Genomic DNA, 23706 nt, shown 5'->3' with positions numbered 1-23706 from the left:
CCGCCGGACTTCTACACCGCCACCGACACCACGCCGTCGTGCTGTCGGATTCAAGAGGAGCTACTACTTCCGCTGCCCGCCGGAACGGGAGGTGGACGTCGTCTTCATCAACAACCGAACGTGTGACCGAGTACGGAGGTGCTGCCCGTTCGTGGCGCCGGAACCGATCGTGATCAAGATCTTCTACGCGCTTTTGCAAGCGGCAAGTGATCGTCTACCGCAGCAACAAGAGCCTCATCTTGTAGGCTTTGGAATCTCTTCAAGGGTGAGACTCGATACCCCCTCGTTGCTACCGTCTTCTAGATTGCATCTTGGCTTGGATTGCGTGTTCGCCGTAGGAAAATTTTTGTTTTCTATGCAACGTTATCCTACACTCTATGCATGGTTGTACTCTATTTGTGGTTTGGACTCTATGTGTGAACTTGTATTTTATTTGTGGTTTGGACTATGTGTGAACTTGTATGATCTTATTATGGACATATGCACTCTATTTGTGGCTTTGGTTCTTGTATGCACTTATTATGGACATATGTTGTGTTGTTTGATCTTGTATGTGATCTATTTGTGGCAATAGATCATTATATTGTGCATTACATGTTATATGAATTGAATTATGTCGATATTGTGCCACAGATGTTGGTCTTTATACATATTTGTGTATATTTGAATTCGAATTGCTGTTAAAAATGGAAAAAGGGTGAAAAAATACACATAGGAGCCTTTGCTTTGTGTGTAGACGCACGGCAAAGAAACCAAAGTCTGGTGACCAAATGGTCACTTTGCCGTGTGCTGGCCCAGAATGCACACGGCAAAGAGGACACGGCGCACGGAGGCGCACGGCAAAGGGATATCGCCCGGCAGAGAGAGGCGCACGGCAGAGAGGGGATCACGGCAAAGGGAAGAGTCTTTGCCGTGTGAGGTCTGCGGCAAAGGGTAGAGTCTTTGCCGTGTAAGGGTACTGCGGCAAAGGGCAGAGTCTTTGCGTGTAAAGGTGTCTACCCGGCAAAGGGCAGAGTCTTTGCCATGTGAGGGCGCGGCAAAGTGTCCCCTACTTTGGGACCCACCAGTGGCAGCCGATCTCGCCCGGGTACAGCGTCAGAAGTACTTTTCTGTGCCGTGGAAAGGTAGCAAAGGCGCCGCGGCAAAATCTTTGCCCCGTGCATTTTCCTCCATGCGCCGCGGCAAAGATACGTTTGCCGTCCTGATTTTTGCCGATGCTGATCTTTGCCGATGTATTGTTACCGCGGCCAAAGCTTGCCGATGCGCTTCTGGAGCTTTGCCGTGCACTTATAGCCTACCGCGACGAAGAATCAATTTCCTATGTAGTGTATATAGAGGACGACGGATGCAGTATGGGAAATATATAGGTGCTAAACCCTAATTGATAGATGGTTTGAGAGCTGGCTACCGTCCGATTACGATTGTCAAACTACGGATTAGGATCCCCTCTGTTGGATCTCATCTAATCGGATGGTCCCGTCAAGGTTCAGAATTTGGGATAGTTTCAGGAAAAAGGAAATTCAGAAATATTGTATAATTTAAGGATTGCATACATTACGCATGCACGGTACGGTGCACATCGACGCTAAGAAGTTTCTGACTATTTTATTGTACTCTATCATCATAACGTGTTAATTTTGGTGTTTTGACGGCTTGTGGATTACAGAAATCTTTTTTATGTTTTTCTTTCTTTATGTAAGACTTAACAAGGATATTAAATATCAACTCTCACATGTCCACTTCAAATTCGAAAAAGCTCCATGACGCTCACCACATGGGCATGGGCGACACAAGATGGTGGGGGGATTCCAAAGTTTGAAATTCCAAGAAGTTCAAACTTAAAAAATGTGGCAAATTCCAAAAGTTCCAAATTTAACTTAACGTGTATGCCAGAAAACTTAACCTAACGTCCGAAGGCGGATATTTTCTTCATCGTACTGGCACCTCAGATAATGGCCCGAGTAAAATTTAATCACGAGCGCAAGGCAAATCGTGCAAAAGGTATGATCAGAAAGAAAGCGGTAAAAGATCCAGGATATGAGTGAAGCAATCTTTATGTCATGATCATAATTTTTAAAAATATTAAATATAAATAGGGACTTAACTGTTTGAGCAGAGTCAATGTCGGGGTTAATTTGGATCTATCGATGTGCAAGGCGAAAGTTCCTCCTACGGCCGTGTGGGTAGAACCGGTGGCGGGGGTGGTAGATTCTGAAATCCGTTACTTCTTCCTCTGCTGGTGCTTCCACGCTAGCTAGGTTCTTGAATTTTCCAGGTCTAAGGCTGATCCATCCTTATAGGATTCTTGCCCAGATCGAGTTTCCACGAACGTATCTAGCTCTGGGCGGTCCGTGTGGGTTTTTTTATCTAAGAGGGAACCATCATTAGATGATTCCATCTCAGATCGGTCTTTCGCGAACGTATCCAGCTTAGAGGCGGCTTAGAGGCGGCTTCCCCATACATATCTAGCTCAATGGCAGTCTGTGCGGGTCTTGACGTCACGTCGGCAGTTTGGTCACCGATGAAGATGTGGATGCCACTGATCGGGACGATGGTGCAGTGAAACGTGGCTTCTTCTCCAAAAATGTTGCCGTCGTAGAGGATGCACCCGATGGTGACATAGTCGTTGATGCCTACGAAGGCATATCTCGCCCGGGTTCGCGTTCCACGCGCCTCTTGCCCCCGGTGGGTGCCAACTATCATTGTGTGATCAATGAGTATGCCATGGAGGACACCTCACGGCATGCATGGAGAGAGATGTGGGCAAAAGGCGGGAAGCTACCTGCGTGATTACGGTGAGAGGATTTGTTCTACTATCTAGACTTTACAAGAATTAGTTAGAGGAATCCTTTTTCTTTATTTTTAATACTGTGTGAGTAAGGTCTCGAATTAAAAACCTCTTAGCAGTGATAGCATATAGGATTGTTGCACTAGCCAATTTAATTAAAAGTAAAAAAAAAGTCTAAATTTATAAGAGAAGGCTATGCAGTATATCTATATTTAAGAGTTGTGTATTGTATAAGTAACACTACACGTCAGATTTGACTCGAGAGACAACAAGCTTGCTCTCTCTGTATCCGCGACCGGCCCAAAATAACAACAGGACTTGAGATGAACGGCCTCTACTAAATCCGAAGCCGACTTACACTCTGGTACAAGCGGGTACGGGTATACATATATACAACAGAACAGCGGCTTTGCGTACAAGACGATACCCAAGATATATCAGAGCTAGAGCCTGGTGATCAGCGACCGGCCAGCGAGACACCCTTAACCCTTGGCCATGGACGATGGTAAGGACAACATCTGCGTCTTCCCCACGGCCACGGACGTCTTGGCCGACATCCTGACACGGCTGCCGCCTAACGCCCGCCGCCGTCTTCGCCTCGTCTGTCAGCTTTGGCGGGACGTCGTCGACGAGCGCGCGGCGGCGGACATGCGGAGCCGTGCCAAGATACTGGCCGTGACCACCGAGGGTGCCGCGTACGTCGTCGACGTCCTGTCGCCGGGGAGCCTCATGGATCTGTGGCAGCGCCCGCTGGCGATAAAAGCGTACGCCGGCCCCATGAGCGTGGTGGGCACCTGCAATGGCCTCGTCTGCCTGTGCGAGGACCAGGAGCCCGGTGGAGCCATCATGCTTGCCAACCCGGCGACCGGCGAGGAGCTCCGCCTTCCGCCGCTGCCCATGCCGAACGCCTCCGTCCGGCTGTACCGGAACAGCAGCAGGAGCTGGCACCAGACCTACGCCTTCGCATGCCACCCGACCACGGGGCAGTACAAGGTGGTGCACGTCCCGTGCTGCTTCGACCCGTTCTGGGAGCCCGGCGTGGTGCACGTGTTCACGCTGGGGGACGCGTCGTGGCGGGACGTGCAAGCCGGTCCCGACGCGAGGTGCAGCCTCGGCCGCTCTAGCCTCGTGGACGTGGACGGCATGGTGTACTGGATGACGGAGTTCACCGCGAGGGTCATGGCGTTCGACCTGGAAGACGAGCGTGTCACCCGCACCGCTCCTCTGCCGATGCCGGTTAGGCCGAGCGCATGCCGCCTGACCAAGGTGCACGCGAGGCTGGGCGTGGCCGTCACCGGCGGCGACTCGCTGACGGTGTGGGTGCTGGAGGGCGAGAGCTGGAGCCGCCGGTACGTCCTGGAGGCGTATAAGCTTCGGAAGCAAGAGCTCGCCGTGCCGCACTTCGCTCACGGCGACTATGTCCTGACGCACGGACGCTCCGGCGAAACATCTGTCCTGTATCGGCACAAGATGAGCGGAGCGGCGAGGTTGCAGGGCGGCGGTGGCGTGGTGCAAATCGAACGCAAGGACAAAGGCGACTCGGTGACGTCTCTGGTGCAGTCTATCTACCGGACGTTTGCCTACACTGAGACTAACGAGTCTTTGAGCATGTACAATGCGGCTTTGATGACCGGCCATCGATCTGCAGGGTCTTAGAGTTAGGATCAAGTAAAATAAACATTTTAGCAGGATGTCCCTTTTATACTATTGCGCATATAAGCTTTTTGATATTTCATTTCTTATTCATGTAAACACTTAAGAAGGTCTATCCACATCTGTACTTTTGTTGCGTTCTTTTAAGTTTGAGTTTTAAAAAGTTTGAAATTTTGAGAAGTTTGGAATTTGACATAGAAGTTTGAGTTTTGAAAAGTTTGAAATTTTGTAAGTCTGGAATTTTAGAATGTTTAATTTTTTTAGAAGTTTAAGATTTCTATAAGTTCATAATTCTTGAAGTTCTAAAATTCTAATTTTTTATTGTGGAATTTCTAAATGTTTTATAAACTTGTAATTTCTTAGGAAAATATGAAATTAGAGACGGGATGTTTCGAAAGATATACAATGTGCGAAGTTACAAAACATAAAATCAAAAACGAATGGTACATGTCCGCCAACCTTCAAGGGACTTGGTCGAAGTTCACCACGTGACAACCAATGAACCCCGAATATCAACATCCCTTAAAGTTTTACCTCAACCTGATCTTTTTTTCTCCTGAATTTGCTAAATTCGATTTCTCTCTCTGCATAACATAGTTTGGCCAATATTTCCAAGACCAATGTTAGTTTTTATAACATAGGGTGACCATATCCTCTCACTTCATAAAATATTTATCGGTTTAGTTGAGTTTGGAAGCTTTTTGATAGTTGGACAACATGTTCTGTAGGGCAGCTTTTCTCAACAAAAAGAAAACCCGCTTGTCGTGCCTCCTCCCCTCCTCGGTATCTCTGGAGGGAATTCTTCTCTTCACTTCATCACATTTTTAAAGGTGTGTGATCGCACGACGAAGTTGTCGAGAGCTCGGTATATACATGGAGAGCATCTCATGTTAATATAAAGGAATTAAGGCATCAATGTATCTCAATATCTTAAATATACGAATGCATGCACAATTAAATAATTATTACGGATTCTCTTAAATATAAGTGTTTTGTAAGAATTTTAATGATTTTATGAATCCTTAGGAATTGTTTATATAAGGACCATTGGATAGTGCATTTACCTTTTGTTTTGAAAGAAATGCGGTAGGGAAAACCTCTGCATAGATTTTTTTTAATAATAATAACTCAAATTTGCATCCCTAGGAGTTTATATCTGGCTTACTTCCCTAACCAAGTGAGCTAGGCTCCCTTTCTTTGATTTTGCATTTATTTGACTCTTATTCCAATGAAAATCTATCTCATTCTTGTTTTTATTTGAAAGGTTCGATAAAAGTTGCTTCAATACTCTCTCTCTCTCTCTTTCCTAGTATCTCGAAAAATCCAAACCTTATTTTCTTAAACCACCCAAAAAGTAGCACTTCATGAGTTTTGTACTCCCCTTTGCTTCTAAATCTACAATATTTGTAAGAGCATCTCCACCGGCGGCCCCGATAGCGGCCCTGATAGCATTTTGGGGGCCGATATCGAAAATGGGGGTGCGCCCCAAATAGCGCCGGCGGTTTTTCGAGCCCAATAGAAGCGCCGGCAACCCCGTGAAGACACTTTCGTGAGGGCGCGAATCGGGCGCGCCGGCGCCTTGCGGCACAATGGTTTTCACGGGTGGGGGCACCTTGTCAGCGAGAGCACGCGACGGTTCGCATCGGAAGTGACGCGGGAAGGTTGGTCATCGGCATTTAATGGTCTCCCGCGTGGAAACTGAGGCGGTGACGAGACGGAGAATGGCCACGCGGCGTCCACTCGCCTACGCCGCCGTAAATGCAGGTAGTTGGCACCCCTATTTACGTACGCCATCTACCGCCGCGGTGCTATCCTCTCATCTCCACCACCGTAGCCGCACTGTCCTCTCTTGTCTCCACCACCGTCGCCGCGCCAGTCTCTCCTCTCCACCTCAAAAAATGCCTTGTCTTCTTAAAACGACGTACTCCATGCTTGGCCTCAACGGTTGCGCGGTGCGTGCGCCTCCACCACCACCACCACCGCAGCCATAGCCAGAGCCGTAGCCCAACGCCGACTACAGTTCCGACGACGCAGTTGACCCACGGTTCGCCGTGTGGCAAGAGGCCTACGTCGCAGAAGCAGAAGCTAAGGCAGCGGAGGAGGCGGCGCAGTGGGGCGAGCAACCGCAGGCCCCCGCCGACCCGGAGCAGGCAACGATCCTAGCGTCATTGAACGTGCAGCGCTTCTGGATGTTGAACGAGGAGGAGCGGGAGCTCGTCAACGATGCGAACCTCGAGCATGCCCTCGAGATCTCACGCCAGCGAGCGGCCACGGAGGAGGTGGGACGCCTCCTCATGGAGGCGGAGCGACAGAAGCTCATCGAGCTGAATGCTCATCGCCACGCCGAGTCGTTTGCCAGCGAGCAAGCGAGGCGCGCCGATAACGAGGCTTCTCGGCAAAGGCTGGCAGCACGGGGACAGGGCCGCCGGAAAGCTCCTGCGACGCCGGCCGCCATGCTCCACCGCCAGATGCGCGGAGCAAGGGCCGAGAGGTGGGCACGGATGCAGGCGGCAAAGGGGTAGAACACCGACGAGGTAGGCCCGTCGCGCGCTCCAACCGACGGCTTGTATATTAGGGTTAAGTTTAAGTTTTATTTAGGTTTAAATTGGAGTAACTTTTGTATGAATTTTGGTTTTAAATGTCATTCCAAGTTTCAAATTCAATCGGGTTGACGTATGGAGGACGCCGGTGTGGGAGCAGCATCCCAAATAGAGGATGCTCGACGGAGACCCTCATACGGCAGTGTCGGCACCCCTGCCGACGCCTATCTAGGAGCGGCCGATGGAGATGCTCTAATCTTAACTTACCGTAATATTTTTGTAGACATGAGTTCCGTAGGAATCCATAGCAAAGAACATTTTAATCTTGTGTCTTTTCTTGTATTTACTATTTCTAGTTTATACCATCCAGAAAATTATAGTGGGATTGACATAAATCTTCTTGATTCTAATGTAGAGGAATTTTAGGCGTGAGTAATGTAGTAGCCGAAATTATACCATGCTTTCCCTATGGCTGGCAGTGGGTCCCATCGCCATCGTTCCCAAATCAATTCCTCTCATCTCTTCCTTGAACCCTATAAACCCTCGTCGAATCCCCTGCCCTCTCCTCCCAGATTCGCCTCGATTCCTGTGCGTATTATGGGATATCCCGGCACCAGCACCACGTCCTCGACTGCGGCGTCGGCACCACTGCGCCCACGCTCCCCGTATTCCTCACCTGCCGCTACGTCTCCGCCTTGCCCTCTGTGAGTACATCCGTCCTCTATGCTTTACAAAGTCGTCATTTTTACATGGAGCAGATCAGAAATGCCGGCCGCGGCCGCGCCCGTCGATGTTCTAACTCACTCTTAACTCTCATGATATAGGCTGTTAAACGAAAGAATGGGAAATCCAAGTGATCTCAGTCCTCCAAATCCAATCCTTCCAACCACCCATGCCACCATGGAATTTGCAGATTGGTCCTCCCTCCCGGCCGACCTCATCAACTGCATAGCCGAATGCTTCCTGGCCACCAGTGATCTCGACTACTATATGGACTTCCGTGCCGTCTGCCAAAGCTGGCGCTCCGCCACCGATGACCCCAAGTTATACTTCTTGCAATAGCACACGGCCTAGCTAGTACTGCGACATGGATTGGCCCGATGGCGTTAGGCTTTGTTATATAGGAGAAGAATGTGATTGCAATATTTGGAACTCAAGTTATGAGATAATAAATTTATTAATGGATTAGTTTTTATTTTTGGAACTCAAGTTATGAGATAATAAATTTATACCATGGTTACAATTTTTGACGATATGCCATAATTACAATTTAAGCACTGACTAGTTATCTACTCCCTCCGGTTCATGATAAGTGTCATGGTTTTAGATGCTGTTGGAGGAGGGGCCGGGTAGAGGAAGAGGGAGGGGCCAGGTAGGGGTGGAGGAGGAGGTTGACGATGATGGCAGGGGTGGAGGAGGAGGAAGACGCGGCGGCTCCTCCTCCTTGACGCGGAGCCGGCCCCTCCTCCTCCATGCGGCGGCCGCCCCTCCTCCTCCACGCCGCAGCGGCTTGTGCTGCTGGTGGCGGGGATGGGTGGAGCGTGGCGGCATACGGCCCTCGCGGAGGAAGGAGGCGGCGACGGCGACGGCGACGACGACGCTCACCATGGAAGGCGGCGGCGCGCGGCGGTAGGGAGAGGAAGAGGGGTGAGGAGGAAGTACGGGCGGGGGGGAGGGGGTACGGTTTTAGATCTACTATCATAATTAAGAAGAAACATTGAAAAAAGACAATACTCCTCGTGTCTCACGAAAGTTATCTAAGATTTGTCTAAATTCGAATGTATCTACATACTAAATAGCATCTCGATATATATTCAAATTTTGATAAATTTTAGACAAGTTTCATGGAACGCAGGGAGTAGATGAAAATGCAAGCATATCTGTGGCATGGATCATGCTATGCTAGACAGTTATGCAGGAGGCCTCACGAAGCCCGCTTATTCATCTACTATATTGTGGTGTTTGGGCTCAGCTTGTGCGCCTGAATTATGCTGCCAGGCCACTTGACAATTACAACCAACGCAAAGCAACGCAAGATATAATAAAGAACAGTTTGATGTTTGCAGAGAAACAATATGAACGCAAAACAGAATTACATATAAGCATCTATGTTTGCAGCAATAATATAACTCTGAGAAGTTCAAAGCTTATTTCCTTTCGAATGTAGGAGAACACAAGATTCGACCGTGAGGCATAACGCTAATTAACTAGTGTGAGCTAGTAGAAGGGTCAAGGACATGACCGGCGAAGACCACGGCTCCAGAGACCTCCTCCAATATGTAGAACGCGAACGGGTGGTCGGCGATGAACTCCATCGACGTCCCCTTTCTCGCGGACTGCTTCACGCGTCCGCCGACCGCGGTGCAGGCAGCGGCCACAGTGCCCTCCTCGTTCACCTCCACGACCGCCTTGTGGAACACCTCGTCCAGGCGCACGTCGCAGACTCGCTGCTCCACCAGACCTGACAGGTCAGCTGCCTCGCTGAAGGCCTCCACTAGCCCCAGGCTTTTGAGCACTCCGACAAGGCTGTCGAAGAAAGAGAGCTTGAACTTGGGCAGAAGGACCCTCCTCACCTTGCTAGGGTACTTCGGCACGTGGTCCACCACGGAGCCTCCGGCGGTGAGAGCGTCGACCATGGCGCGCAGCCCGTTGCGCTCGTTAGGGAGGAAGACGCACATAGAAAATGCAGAGGTGGAGGCGTCGCTGTTCCTGTAAGGGAGCCTAAGCACCTTGAAGCCTTTGTCGTAGGAGAGGAAGAGGCTGCGTTCTCCGGGCCCGAAGGTCATGAAGGGGACTTCGACGGCGGCGGCCTCGCCTAGGCGATGGAACTCGCGGTCCTCAGTGAGGCGCACGGGAAAGAGGTTCTCCCACACGCCCTTGAAGTAGATGGCGTTGGTCAGCACAAACCTGGACCGGCAAGTCAGGTACCCCTCCGGGAGGATCTCCGATATCAGATTGTTCGTCGCAGCCGCCACCCACTTGTTGATCTCCTCCCGGATCTTCTCTCTATCACCCTGCATCACGATTCACGATACACATGGTACAGAAGAAGATACGACAACAATGGCCAACGGCGATAGGAGAATGTTAGGTTACCTTGGCAAAGTCGACGGCGCGAATCTCGGCCTTGTAGGACTCGGCGGCGGTGTCGCGGTATGCAGCGGTGATCTCCATGTCTTTCTGGTGGAACACGCCGTAGGCGTAGGTGACGAGCGGCCCGGCAGATCCAGAAGGGTCGGCCGCGAGGCCGCGCACGAACCCGGCGAGATCGTCAGGCGACGAGGCGCCAAGGAGGGCGAGGAGCTCGTCGAGGGTTTTGCCTCGGGCTCCGGCGGCCACCAGGCCGAGCGTGGTGTAGACGGACAGCGGAGAGAAGGCGACGTTGTTGTCCCTGGAATGCAATGTGTATGTATACGTACGTGAGGTGAGGATAGTAGATGTAGATTGACAAAAGACGGCGCCGGGGTATATCACTACAGGAAAATTCATCACTACCGTGCGTTGCACCTTTGCCGTGCGCTGCTTCACGGCAAAGAATCCTTTGCCGTGCAAGGTTGCACGGCAAAGAAGGCAAGCACAGCAAAACAAATTAGAGCACACGGCAAAGAAGCATAGCACGGCAAAAGCCCAGAGACAACGCACGGCAAAGAAAAACGGCACGGCAAAGACTATAAACAACGCACGGCAAAGAAATACTCACGGCAAAGGCCAGAAAAGGCCCACGGCAAAGAACATTTTAGCAGGATGTCCCTTTTATACTATTGCGCATATAAGCTCATTTTTGATGTTTCATTTCTTTATTCATGTAAGACTTATTAAGAAGGTTTATCCACATCTATACTTTTGTTGCGTTCTTTTAAGTTTGAGTTTTAAAAAGTTTGAAATTTTGAGAAGTTTGGAATTTGATATAGAAGTTTGAGTTTTGAAAAGTTTGTAAGTTTGGAATTTTAGAATGTTTAATTTTTTTAGAAGTTTAAGATTTCTATAAGTTCATAATTCTTGAAGTTATAAAATTCTAATTTTTTATTATGGAATTTCTAAATGTTTTATAAACTTGTAATTTCATAGGAAAATATGAAATTAGAGACGGGATGTTTCGAAAGATATACAATGTGGGAAGTTACAAAACATAATAAACTCAAAAACGAATGGTACATGTCTGCCAACCTTCAAGGGACTTGGTCGAAGTTCACCACGTGACAACCAATAAACCCCGAATTGCAAATGACAGCAGAATTCAATATTGAATGTGTAGAGGCTTTCATAGAGAATTGCAAATGACAGGTCTCAGCTTGGAATCATGTTTACCCATGGAGTCATTTTGCTGGAATTCTTAAATGAAATGACAGCACAATTCTGTGGCAACCAAACAGCCCACCTATGGAATTTCAAAATGAATTCCAGGATTCCAGGCCCAAATGATGGATACCAAACGATGGCCTTTTTTTTGCTTAGCGACGTCGTCGCTCCAAGGCTTAGACTTATCACCTGCAAGCGATTACAACACTATGTTGACAGATTAGTCATTTTCGTGTTTCTAAAACAAAATTTGTATAATAATGTGTATCATTTGCATGGGCAGGCTATGCTTCGAGGTGGACACCGGGGCCGGCGTCGTAGAGCTGGTTGAAGGAGTGTCCCAGATCTTCTTCGACGATTCGCTCACGCTTCTAGGGTATAAATCTCGCACCTAACATTACATGTACCTAGGTTTTATTTTTGTGTCTAGATCACCAAGTCAGTCGCGTTACCTAGGCGTCTCCCCGTTCGGAAGGGTTACGCGAATATATATATGCATTAAATTGCATATATATATGGCCGTAACTGTTTCGGATTGTCCACGTATTTTGGACAGCCGGAGGATGTGCAGATTGGGTACATTCTCCATGCTCTAGCTCGCCACGAGACAGAATTTCGGCGGCACCTCCCCGTTGTTCTCCGGATGCACACCCTCTCGGCTTTTGGCTGAGACGTGTATCGGGAGAACAGCGGGGAGGTGCTGCCGAAATTCTGTCTCGCGGCGGGGTAGAGCATGGAGAATGTACCCAATCTGCACATCCTCGGGTGGGATTAGGACATATCTTTACCTATTAGAGAGATAGGTGTGGGTGCAACGCGTAAAACCTGTATTTCTTGAAATTAATCGAACTAATACTTGATTTAACAACATGTTAAGTTGAAAAACATTATATGTCTGTTTTTGTACTAGTCAAGAGGATGGATCCAGAACGTTTGTGGATGTACGAGGGCTGGACCGGTCATGGGAAGTTTACTGATGAGTGGCAAGAGAAGGCCGAGCAGTTTGTGGACAGTGTGTTTGCCGACCCTATAAGACCCGCAAAAGTGTTGTGCCCCTGCGCGCAATGTTGTAATGCTAAACGGAAGTCGAAGGATGAAATGACTATACACCTGATAAAATTCGGGTTCACACCGGGATACAGTCGGTGGATTTGCCATGGCGAGACACCTGCAAAAGCACCAAAACGTGCTAGAAAGCAGTCGCAGCCGAGTCAACTAGCGGGAGGATTTGATGCTGGGTTTGACAAGTGCTTAGATGACTTCCTTGATGCAAATGTGCCTGAAAACCGTAATGCGAGAGGAGGCGGAGACACCACAGGTGACGGAGACAAACGAGGAGCCTGAGGAGAGCACAAAGAAGTTCTACGAGGCTATGTTTGCCGCGCAGAAACCCCTTCATCCACATACAGAGGTTACCCAGTTGGATGCCGTGGCTCGCCTAATGTCCTTCAAGTGCCAGAGTAACTTATCTAGAGATCGGTTCGATGATCTTCTGGTAATCATTGGCAGCATCCTGCCGACAGGGCACCTCTTGACAAAGAGCTTTTATGAGTCGACGAAAATCCTGCGTTCACTAAAGATGACATATAAGAAGATAGACGCTTGTCCAAAGGGATGCAATGCTATTTAGAAATGAACATGCTGAAGGAAACTATTGCATCCATTGCAAGTCCTCTAGGTACTTCGAGGTTGACACCGGTGATGGACAGAAGAGGCGGACGGGGATTCCCCAAAAGATTCTCCGTTATCTTCCATTCTTGCCGAGGCTCCAACGGCTTTTCATGACGGAGGAATCTGCCCAACAGATGCGGTGGCCCGTTGAGGGGAACCGGTACACAGACAAGATGATACATCCGTCGGATGGTCAAGCATGGCAGAACTTCGCGAAGAAATATCCAAAGAAAGCGGGCGACTCGAGGAGCGTAGCAGTTGCGATATCGACCGATGGGTTCAATCCATATGGTATGTCAGCTGCAACGTACAGTTGTTGGCCTGTGTTTGTTATTCCCCTCAACCTCCCTCCTGGCGTCGTCATGAGATCCGAGAACATGTTTGTGTCGATGATTATACCAGGGCCAAAATACCCAGGGAAGAACATGAATGTGTACCTGGAGCCGCTAGTGGATGACTTGCTTGTCGGGTGGAACGACCGTGGGGTGCGAACTTACGACGCCACAACAAAGCAACACTTCGATATGTATGTCTGGTACCACACATCACTGCATGACCTACCAGCACGTGCGTTGTTCTGCGGCTGGTGTACACATGGGAAGTGGCCGTGCCCGCTGTGTAGGCAGGCTATGACTTTCTTCTGGCTGAAGAATGGAGGCAAGTATTCCTGCTTTGATGAACACCGAAAGTACCTTGAAGCGAAGCATAAATATAGGAGTGACAAAAAGAACTTCAAGAAAGGCGTTGCTGTCCATACTCCACGTCCACATCTGCCAACCGGCAAGGATACTAAGTCTGAGTTAGAGGCTCTCGTGCCGAACCCCGATGGTAATGGTTTCGTGGGATACGGGGAGACACACCAGTGGACCCACATTCCATGCTTATGGAAGCTTCCTTACTTTGAAGACCTAGAGCTTCCACATAACATTGATGTAATGCACACCGAAAAGAATATTGGCGAGGCCCTTTGGAGCACAATCATGGACACCGAGAAGACGAAGGATAATGTTAAGGCTAGGCTAGATCAGGAAATATGGTGCGATAGGCCAAATTTGAACATGCGGCCTCCCGGACTCAAAGGCGGGTGGACTAGGCGAAAGGCCCCGTTCTGCCCTACAAGGAAAGAAAGGAAGGAAATATTCCAGTGGATCGTCCAATGCTTGTTCTTCCCTGATGGGTATGCAGCTAACTGGATGAGGGGAGCAAACTTGGAGACGTTGCGAGTGCATGGGCTCAAGAGTCATGATTATCACGTGTGGCTTCAGCGGATAATGCCGATCATGATTCGAGGCTATGTCGATGAGGAGACTTGGCTAGTGCTGTCGGAGTTGAGCTTCAGGCCTCCGGTGGATCCAACAACGCGGAGCTCGGTGGACCATCGTCTCAGGACGAGACCATGCAAACGCCTCCTACGGGGGTAACCACGACAACCCGCTCGCTCGCTCGCTCTTCTAGGTTTGTATCTAATTCTAGTGACATCTTGGCTCTTACCATCTATGCAGAATTAACAGTACAAGCATACTCAACAACAATAATTCAAGATGCAAGTGGTGCGGTCCTACCCATTGACCCACTGGACCGAACCTGTATTTTTGTACCATAAGGTTCAGCCCAAGAGTTAGTAGACGTGACCCAATATATCTGGATGACTGGATAGATAGACAAGAGGAAATCAATACATTCCAGTTAGCACTTAGCTTGGCCCGCCCAATATTTTCTCTGTAGGTCCGCCACTGATCTCATGCATATCTAGATACAGAACATATCACGTGAAAACAGACTAGTTTCTGCAAATCTGAAAATTCTCTCGAGAGCCGTCAGATTGTGCATGAAAGGGCTGATCTCTCTCGGTACTTCCCACCCCGCAAACATTTTGGAGAAACACCCTGGGGCATCCATTTTCTTCCTCTCCACTCCTCACCTCCTTCTCCATCTATCCCGTACAACACTCCAGGACGCCATCTCTCTCGCCTTCCCACTCCCCTTCCCATCCCTAGCAATGGCGTTTCCTTCATCTAATCCAGCGAGTACCAGATCTCAAGTTGGCGTCGTCATCCTCCTACTATAGTGGCTGCCCGACGCACTTCCCCAGATCTTGTTGGGTCATCTTCCCTTGGAGCTGTTCCAGTACGGATCTAAAACAAATCGAGCTGGATTTAGCACCATGTCGAGTAAAAATGGAGTTGGATTTAGCTCAATTTCGGATCAGGTCTAGTATTCCTTCGCTAGGAAGTTGTTGTTGACACTTGAAAATGATTTTGTTCTTCAAGAGGTGACAAATTTCATCGGCAATTGAAATGGTTGTGATCCAGATATGAAATTAGTTTCCAGATTTTTACATTCTTTAGATCCGGTTGTTTCCACATGTATTTGTTTGTTCTTGAGATTGGATTTGTCCACGGGTGATACATATTTCTTAATAGAATCCTTGAATTTATATTGCCAGTGGTGAAAATCTCTATTTTTCTATCTTAACTGGACCGAAACTGTTGTGCGGTAGTGAGACGACAAGCATGACTCTCGGATGAGCAGCCCAGGTGTTCAGGACTTCAGGAGAGGTTATATGTAAAGTGTAGATGGATCGCGGGCGTTCTTTTGCAAAATGCACACCCAACCAGCGTAAGGCCATTCTGGAAAATCGTCGCCATTGACGCATGATCCGATGGCTTGTACAGAAAATTTGCAGATTTGCAGACTTTGGCCATTTTCACCTGATACGCCCCCTATCTAGATATACATACATACATACATATATATTGGTACATGAATCTCATGTCTTTGAGTTCTATTTTGTAGGACGTGCATGAAGGAAGGAGCTATTCGACGTTTTGATTACATGTGATGAGCTCTATGCATGGTTGTACTCTATTTGTGGTTTGGACTCTATGTGTGAACTTGTATTTTATTTGTGGTTTGGACTATGTGTGAACTTGTATGATCTTATTATGGACATATGCACTCTATTTGTGGCTTTGGTTCTTGTATGCACTTATTATGGACATATGTTGTGTTGTTTGATCTTGTATGTGATCTATTTGTGGCAATAGATCATTATATTGTGCATTACATGTTATATGAATTGAATTATGTCGATATTGTGCCACAGATGTTGGTCTTTATACATATTTGTGTATATTTGAATTCGAATTGCTGTTAAAAATGGAAAAAGGGTGAAAAAAAATACACATAGGAGCCTTTGCTGTGTGTAGACGCACGGCAAAGAAACCAAAGTCTGGTGACCAAATGGTCACTTTGCCGTGTGCTGGCCCAGAATGCACACGGCAAAGAGGACACGGCAGACGGAGGCGCACGGCAAAGGGATATCGCCCGGCAGAGAGAGGCGCACGGCAGAGAGGGGATCACGGCAAAGGGAAGAGTCTTTGCCGTGTGAGGGTGCACGGCAAAGGGTAGAGTCTTTGCCGTGTAAGGGTGCACGGCAAAGGGCAGAGTCTTTGCCGTGTAAAGGTGCACGGCAAAGGGCAGAGTCTTTGCCATGTGAGGGTGCACGGCAAAGTGTCCTACTGGGACCCACCAGTGGCGCCGTCTCGCCCGGGACGGCGTCAAGTGCTTTTCTGTGCCGTGGAAGGTAGCAAGGCGCACGGCAAAATCTTTGCCGTGCATTTTCATCCATGCGCAGATTTTTGCCGTGCGATCTTTGCCGTGTATTGTTACATGGCAAAGGCTTTGCCGTGCACTTCTAAGGCTTTGCCGTGCACTTATAGCTACACGGCAAAGAATCAATTTCCTGTAGTGTATATAGAGGACGCGGATGCAGTATGGGAAATATATAGGTGCTAAACCCTAATTGATAGATGGTTTGAGAGCTGGCTACCGTCCGATTACGATTGTCAAACTACGGATTAGGATCCCCTCTGTTGGATCTCATCTAATCGGATGGTCCCGTCAAGGTTCAGAATTTGGGATAGTTTCAGGAAAAAGGAAATTCAGAAATATTGTATAATTTAAGGATTGCATACATTACGCATGCACGGTACGGTGCACATCGACGCTAAGAAGTTTCTGACTATTTTATTGTACTCTATCATCATAACGTGTTAATTTTGGTGTTTTGACGGCTTGTGGATTACAGAAATCTTTTTTATGTTTTTCTTTCTTTATGTAAGACTTAACAAGGATATTAAATATCAACTCTCACATGTCCACTTCAAATTCGAAAAAGCTCCATGACGCTCACCACATGGGCATGGGCGACACAAGATGGTGGGGGATTCCAAAGTTTGAAATTCCAAGAAGTTCAAACTTAAAAAATGTGGCAAATTCCAAAAGTTCCAAATTTAACTTAACGTGTATGCCAGAAAACTTAACCTAACGTCCGAAGGCGGATATTTTCTTCATCGTACTGGCACCTCAGATAATGGCCCAGTAAAATTTAATCACGAGCGCAAGGCAAATCGTGCAAAAGGTATGATCAGAAAGAAAGCGGTAAAAGATCCAGGATATGAGTGAAGCAATCTTTATGTCATGATCATAATTTTTAAAAATATTAAATATAAATAGGGACTTAACTGTTTGAGCAGAGTCAATGTCGGGGTTAATTTGGATCTATCGATGTGCAAGGCGAAAGTTCCTCCTACGGCCGTGTGGGTAGAACCGGTGGCGGGGTGGTAGATTCTGAAATCCGTTACTTCTTCCTCTGCTGGTGCTTCCACGCTAGCTAGGTTCTTGAATTTTCCAGGTCTAAGGCTGATCCATCCTTATAGGATTCTTGCCCAGATCGAGTTTCCACGAACGTATCTAGCTCTGGGCGGTCCGTGTGGGTTTTTTTATCTAAGAGGGAACCATCATTAGATGATTCCATCTCAGATCGGTCTTTCGCGAACGTATCCAGCTTAGAGGCGGCTTAGAGGCGGCTTCCCCATACATATCTAGCTCAATGGCAGTCTGTGCGGGTCTTGACGTCACGTCGGCAGTTTGGTCACCGATGAAGATGTGGATGCCACTGATCGGGACGATGGTGCAGTGAAACGTGGCTTCTTCTCCAAAAATGTTGCCGTCGTAGAGGATGCACCCGATGGTGACATAGTCGTTGATGCCTACGAAGGCATATCTCGCCCGGGTTCGCGTTCCACGCGCCTCTTGCCCCCGGTGGGTGCCAACTATCATTGTGTGATCAATGAGTATGCCATGGAGGACACCTCACGGCATGCATGGAGAGAGATGTGGGCAAAAGGCGGGAAGCTACCTGCGTGATTACGGTGAGAGGATTTGTTCTACTATCTAGACTTTACAAGAATTAGTTAGAGGAATCCTTTTTCTTTATTTTTAATACTGTGTGAGTAAGGTCTCGAATTAAAAACCTCTTAGCAGTGATAGCATATAGGATTGTTGCACTAGCCAATTTAATTAAAAGTAAAAAAAAGTCTAAATTTATAAGAGAAGGCTATGCAGTATATCTATATTTAAGAGTTGTGTATTGTATAAGTAACACTACACGTCAGATTTGACTCGAGAGACAACAAGCTTGCTCTCTCTGTATCCGCGACCGGCCCAAAATAACAACAGGACTTGAGATGAACGGCCTCTACTAAATCCGAAGCCGACTTACACTCTGGTACAAGCGGGTACAGGTATAACTACTATATTAAAGCTTAACTGACTCGATTTTTCTCATAATTTTGGGATCTGCTCAGAATTAACATGTGATTCTCTTGTGTGTAGTTTGGGGGCTCTTTAGCGTTTTGGTGTTTTCTGATGTGACTGGCCTCACCGCTTTGACCATTTTTTCCTGCTAGGACCTATCTAGAAAATTTGTTCCCCTTTCTCTCTTCCAATCCCTCCCGTTTCTTCTCCACGTCTCATACAATTGTCTCTCTCCCATCACAAATCATGTAGCCACACCACCGGCCGGAGATTTGTCGTGGTAGGCAGCGAGAAAGCAGGTGGTGACCGGCGACACGGTAAGCGGCTGCCGGTGGAAAGAGAGGAGGTTGTAGGTGGCCGGCGGCCGGTGGAGGGAGGGGATGCAACAGCCGGACTCGATGACAACAGAGAGAAGGTCCTTGATGCCTTCGACGGCAAGCAGTAGTAGCAGGTGAGGCCCAATCCTCCTCATCCCTGCCCTCTCTCTCAACAGCACCCACACAAGAGATATCGCCATCCTCCTCTTCCACCTCGGGCACGGCGGCACGACGGTACAGGACACCGAACAAAACCGATGGGAGCAGCTTGCGCAGGCGGACGAGGGAACCCGAGAGCGATGACGCAGACGGACCAGTACGGAGACGGGCCTGGCGTTGGTCGTGCAGCCGGAATCTGACGGCAAGCGGCGGCACGACGACCGCGAGCGCTTCCCCCACGTCGACCAGGCCTTCTCCTCCACCGGAGCCCGAGAGAGAGCTGACGGTACCGCCTTCACATCCACCAGCACTCCAGCAGCCGTGGTTGGGTGTCTGCTTCTCTTTCCCCGCTGCTCACCTCATCCCCTTCACATAAGATTTTGCTCGGCTTTATTCTCAAATAATGCTGAGCTTACCTGGCGACAGGGGAGGGGATTGGAGGAGGGAGGAGGGCGAAACCAATCAACCATCACGACTCCCAGATCCACTCCACCGCGCCGCGCTTATCTATCGCAGTAGAGAAGGAGTGGTACGGCGATGCGCAAGAGCTCGCTGCAGCACCAGCAGTTCCGCGCCTGCGCCAAGACCCGCGTCGATGTTCGAGGACCTCCAGGGCATGGTCTCCGGTCTCCGGCCTCCGGTACGATCGGAAGGAAGCCCAGTTACAGCGACACCAGCGTCCCCGAGGCCCAGCTCCAGATGCTCAATAACTGGTGCGCTGTGCTTAGCTTCTCCTGATCCGCCTCCTCCCTTCAGGCTTCAGGTTCAATTCCCTCTCCGTTTCACTTCTTCCCCACGGAAAAAAAAAACTCAATTATTCTCGCACGGAGCAGCTACTACCGCTGCCCTGAACACAGCCAAACAAATGAGATGTGCAAGGTTCAGTACGGTCAACGTCAGCTAGCTAATACTCTTCTAATGTGATTGATAACAAAATCCCTGCCCTTCCTGAATAAAGGCTTTCACTTCTTTGGCGAGGGTTGCGTAGCATGATCTGTTGCATTCTGACATCCGAATTATTTTCTCTGCATTGCCATTGGATAAAACCTTCGTCCGGTGACTCTGTTTTCAGTTCGCCGCTTCTGCACGCCGAAGTGTGAAGTGCCGCCGATGAGCTGCAAGGTCATGTCTGGCAACAGCTGAGCGTGTGACCTCTAAATGTTTCTTTATAATGTTTGTGCAGATTGATTAAACCATGGTAAACCGATTCCCTTTCTAAGTTATTATGCATAGTACTTTCTTTTTCAACATACAAATTAATATATATATATATTTTTTGTTTTCAAGTGTGTAGCTGATAATTTTGTGCACCTATGTATTTGAAGTGTGCAAGGTAATTTGTGTTGTTTACTTTGATAATTTGTATTCATATATAAGTCGCGGGGAAAAAGCAGGATACACCACAAATGTCGTTTTGTCTATTGTTTGCTAACTGAATCTTCATCTTATCTTCTTAACTGAAAACATGCTTTTAAAATCTTATTGAGGCAGTATTAACTTCGAGCATCATATGCATCAAATCTGTGGTGATAATAAATGAAAAATACCTGCTAACTATCATTCACCCTTTGACCAGACCCTTATGTACATTGTGCTTACTTATCATGTTCTATATTAATTTTTGAAAGAGCATGGCTGAGAGATGGTTTACATGCAGATACTAGAATGCAGATCTGTGGTTGAGACCACTTTCCAACCAAATGATTAGGTTTACTGCTTTCAAACCTCTTCAACTTCCTTTGGGTTGACACTTCTTTTCCTTTTACTATAGGGATTGCTAATGAAGAACTACACAATGGTGGTTCCACTGGTTTTTTTCTTTACTGTGTCTTAGATGTGAAAATTAGGAGACTCATCATATTTCTGATATTGCAGCTATTTAGTTACATTCAGATTTGGTTTGTACATAACTAAGTACTATGTTCAAATCAGACTAAAGAACAAAAAAGGTTGTGATAGGAGTTCACTAATGACTTGCCATATGATAAGATACTGCAAATGAATGATTAATTTAGGTTTCTTTTATTTTTCTTTTGCTCCTATCATATATATAAGTTGTTCTGACTTGTGAGTTTTTCTCTACCGCAGGTATGGTACTATATGTGTGATAGAGAAATTTATATTAGTTCACATATGAAGAAATGCTCGATTGGGCCAATCTCTTTTATGATGAAAATCTGCTAGGTCATGATGTATACGTCCTTATCTACTATGGTGTTCTTGAAGATAAAGTTTGTGATCCGAGGCTGCAAGCTGGCCAATTTTCCGGAAAACTGATCATTTGATATATTTAGATACCTTGCCAGGCACAAGTGTTGTGTACAGGAGGTTAAAATCAAAGGAGACTGCTATCGAGAAGGTACTGAATTCTGTTGTGATTATCACACGCTTCCTTATTGTCATTACGAATAGTTCTTACTGAATTTATTATTTTGACTTTGTAATGTTGATTCCTCTATCATTGATTCATTAGAGTTTGTAGATCAGGAATATGTCTCTTCTTGAACAAGTGCCTCTCAACAGCGCAGCTTGCAGTTGAAACATGACAATCCTTCTGTTTCGCCTCCAAACTTGGCTGCCCCGAGTGCCCTTTGCCAATATATGGCACCACAATAAACAGGCAGCGGTCTGCTGGAACTGGTAGCTTGGACAGCCATTGTTCTCCAATATCTGGTACTTCACATAGACCTGCGTACCTGAGCCATCTCTACCGCAGGTATTGTACTAGATGTGTGATAGACAAAATTATATCTGTTCACATATGAAGAAATGCTCGCATGGGCCAATATATTTTTTGATGAAAATCTTCTAGGTCGTGATATATACGTCTTTGTCTACTATGGTGTTCTTGAAAATAAAATTTGTGATCTGAGGCTGCAAGTTGGCCATTCTTCTGGAAAACTGATGATTTGATATATTGAGATACCTTTCCAAGAACAAGTGTTGTGTACAGCAGGTTGCGACAAAGAGAATAGAATCTACTAATACTTAATAATTCATAGTAGTCATGAAAGATCTTTGCAAGGTCCATCATGCCAGTCTCCTATGATTTAAACTAGAAGAAGAACTGACGACTCGGCTGCAGCGGCGGCCACAAGGGAGAGAGAAGAAAGAGGGTGCGTGTGTGGGAAAAGAAGTGGGGTGGTGTGCATTTTCTAAATTTCATTGGAGACTGGCATGATGGACTAAAGCCAAGAATCTGATGTTTTGATTTTAATTTCATTGATTAAACCATGAAGTTTTGATCTATCTATTCCTTCGGCGCCTGTACCACAGTCACTCTTAAAATTAACTGGTCTGTGACACCAGGAGCAGCAAGGTCGATGCCTTCTTTCAGAGCACGAAGTTGAGCTTTATCATCGTTCATGCAATTGGCAAAGGTGCAGCCGAGAATATCACACCGCAGTCTGAATTTGTAGCCACTGCACCGACTCTGGCGAGGCTGGCTTCTCCAGTTGCTACAGAAAAGGAGGATAAGGAAGATCTGTAATACTTGATCAAGATGATGTAACTATATACAAGAGAACAGTCCTATCAGCTATCACTTCTAAGAGATTGCCGGTCCATTTTTTTTTTTTTTTGAATGAGAAGTTCTATAGTTTGGTCTAACATGATGAGGTTACTCTTATGTGAAATCACGTTGCCAGTCAAAGTCTATATGCTATTCTTATTTTTCCTTGATTGATATTAGTAATAAATCTAAATTGCATGCTACAAATCCGTCGGCACTAAATCGTGACTAGATACATTCAAATTTAGACAAACTTTTGGCATCTATTTATGGACAGAGATAGTAATAAACTTCTGAGTAGCTCGCCTATTGCAAATTGTAATACATTTATGATCAACTTGCATTGCCTGTACTTAGTTTACATATGCATGTATTTAAGTTTTGCATCTGAATCTCCACCTGAATGTGCAAGTTCAGCGCCCACAGAAATATCATCGACGAGAGTCTGCATTCTAATTCTGTTGTACTGAAATTTGCTCAATGCATATGGAATTCTCTCGATGCTACAACCTGGGAACACTTTGAAAGATCCTGTTGGAAGCACAAGTTGCGGAAAAGCCTGCTAAACACATGCATTGCCGTTTGAGTCGTCGATGTATTGTTGCCACTGCTGTCACCGGGTCGTCGCAACCATTGCTCTTAGGTTCTCATTTGCCGCGGTTGCTCGGATTCTCTATAGACGTCGTTGGGCCGTATCTTCCTCACTTAGTTGTTGCCGCCAACGTACTGACGGAACAGGAAATTCATATTGTGTAGCGAAAGTCACGTGTTATTTTTATATCCTCAAAAAAATCACGTGTTATTTTAGACCTATAGATCAAAAAGTTAAGTAATCGAACACTGTCCTCTAATCACAGTTGGGGAAATAAGAAAATAAATATTTTTGATCAGAAGGTTTAACCCAAAATCTCTAAAAGAAAAGAAAAAGATAAATAATACTGCAACGCTCTGAAGCACTTATAATTTATAACTGAATTTTGCACACATAATTTTGCAGGTGCTTGGTTGCGCCATGTGATATTTTGATGGTTTATTAATAATTTTACTTTTCTATGGCCCACCGGTTACTAAAATTAAACAATACAACAACTAAGCCTCAAAAAAATCAGAACACACCCAATTCTGAAAAGGACAAAAAAGAATCATCTACAACCCATAAATATTGAT

At 46.9% G+C, this 23706-nt stretch overlaps 1 protein-coding gene and 1 long non-coding RNA gene across 2 annotated transcripts; one reads left to right on the top strand and one right to left on the bottom strand.

The window, feature by feature from the left end:
- Nucleotides 1-9188: 9188 nt before the first annotated feature.
- On the bottom strand, nucleotides 9189-10470 carry LOC124662289 (serpin-Z2A-like). The gene is made up of 2 exons (XM_047200144.1): nucleotides 10078-10470; nucleotides 9189-9995 (listed from the first exon to the last, which is right to left on the bottom strand). The coding sequence occupies exons 1-2, from the start codon at nucleotides 10468-10470 to the stop codon at nucleotides 9189-9191; spliced, it is 1200 nt and encodes a 399-aa protein (XP_047056100.1).
- A 1074-nt stretch (nucleotides 10471-11544) lies between these two features.
- Nucleotides 11545-16042, top strand: LOC124666459. Its single transcript, XR_006990904.1, has 2 exons — nucleotides 11545-11656; nucleotides 15748-16042. It is a non-coding gene; the product is annotated as an uncharacterized LOC124666459 (long non-coding RNA).
- Nucleotides 16043-23706: the final 7664 nt, after the last annotated feature.

The sequence above is a fragment of the Lolium rigidum genome, chromosome 6 (genome assembly GCF_022539505.1).
Source record: "Lolium rigidum isolate FL_2022 chromosome 6, APGP_CSIRO_Lrig_0.1, whole genome shotgun sequence".
Classification (NCBI taxonomy): Eukaryota; Viridiplantae; Streptophyta; class Magnoliopsida; order Poales; family Poaceae; genus Lolium; species Lolium rigidum.
The sequence above is the reverse complement of the archived record's forward strand: the minus strand, read 5'-3'. Positions and strand labels throughout refer to the sequence as shown.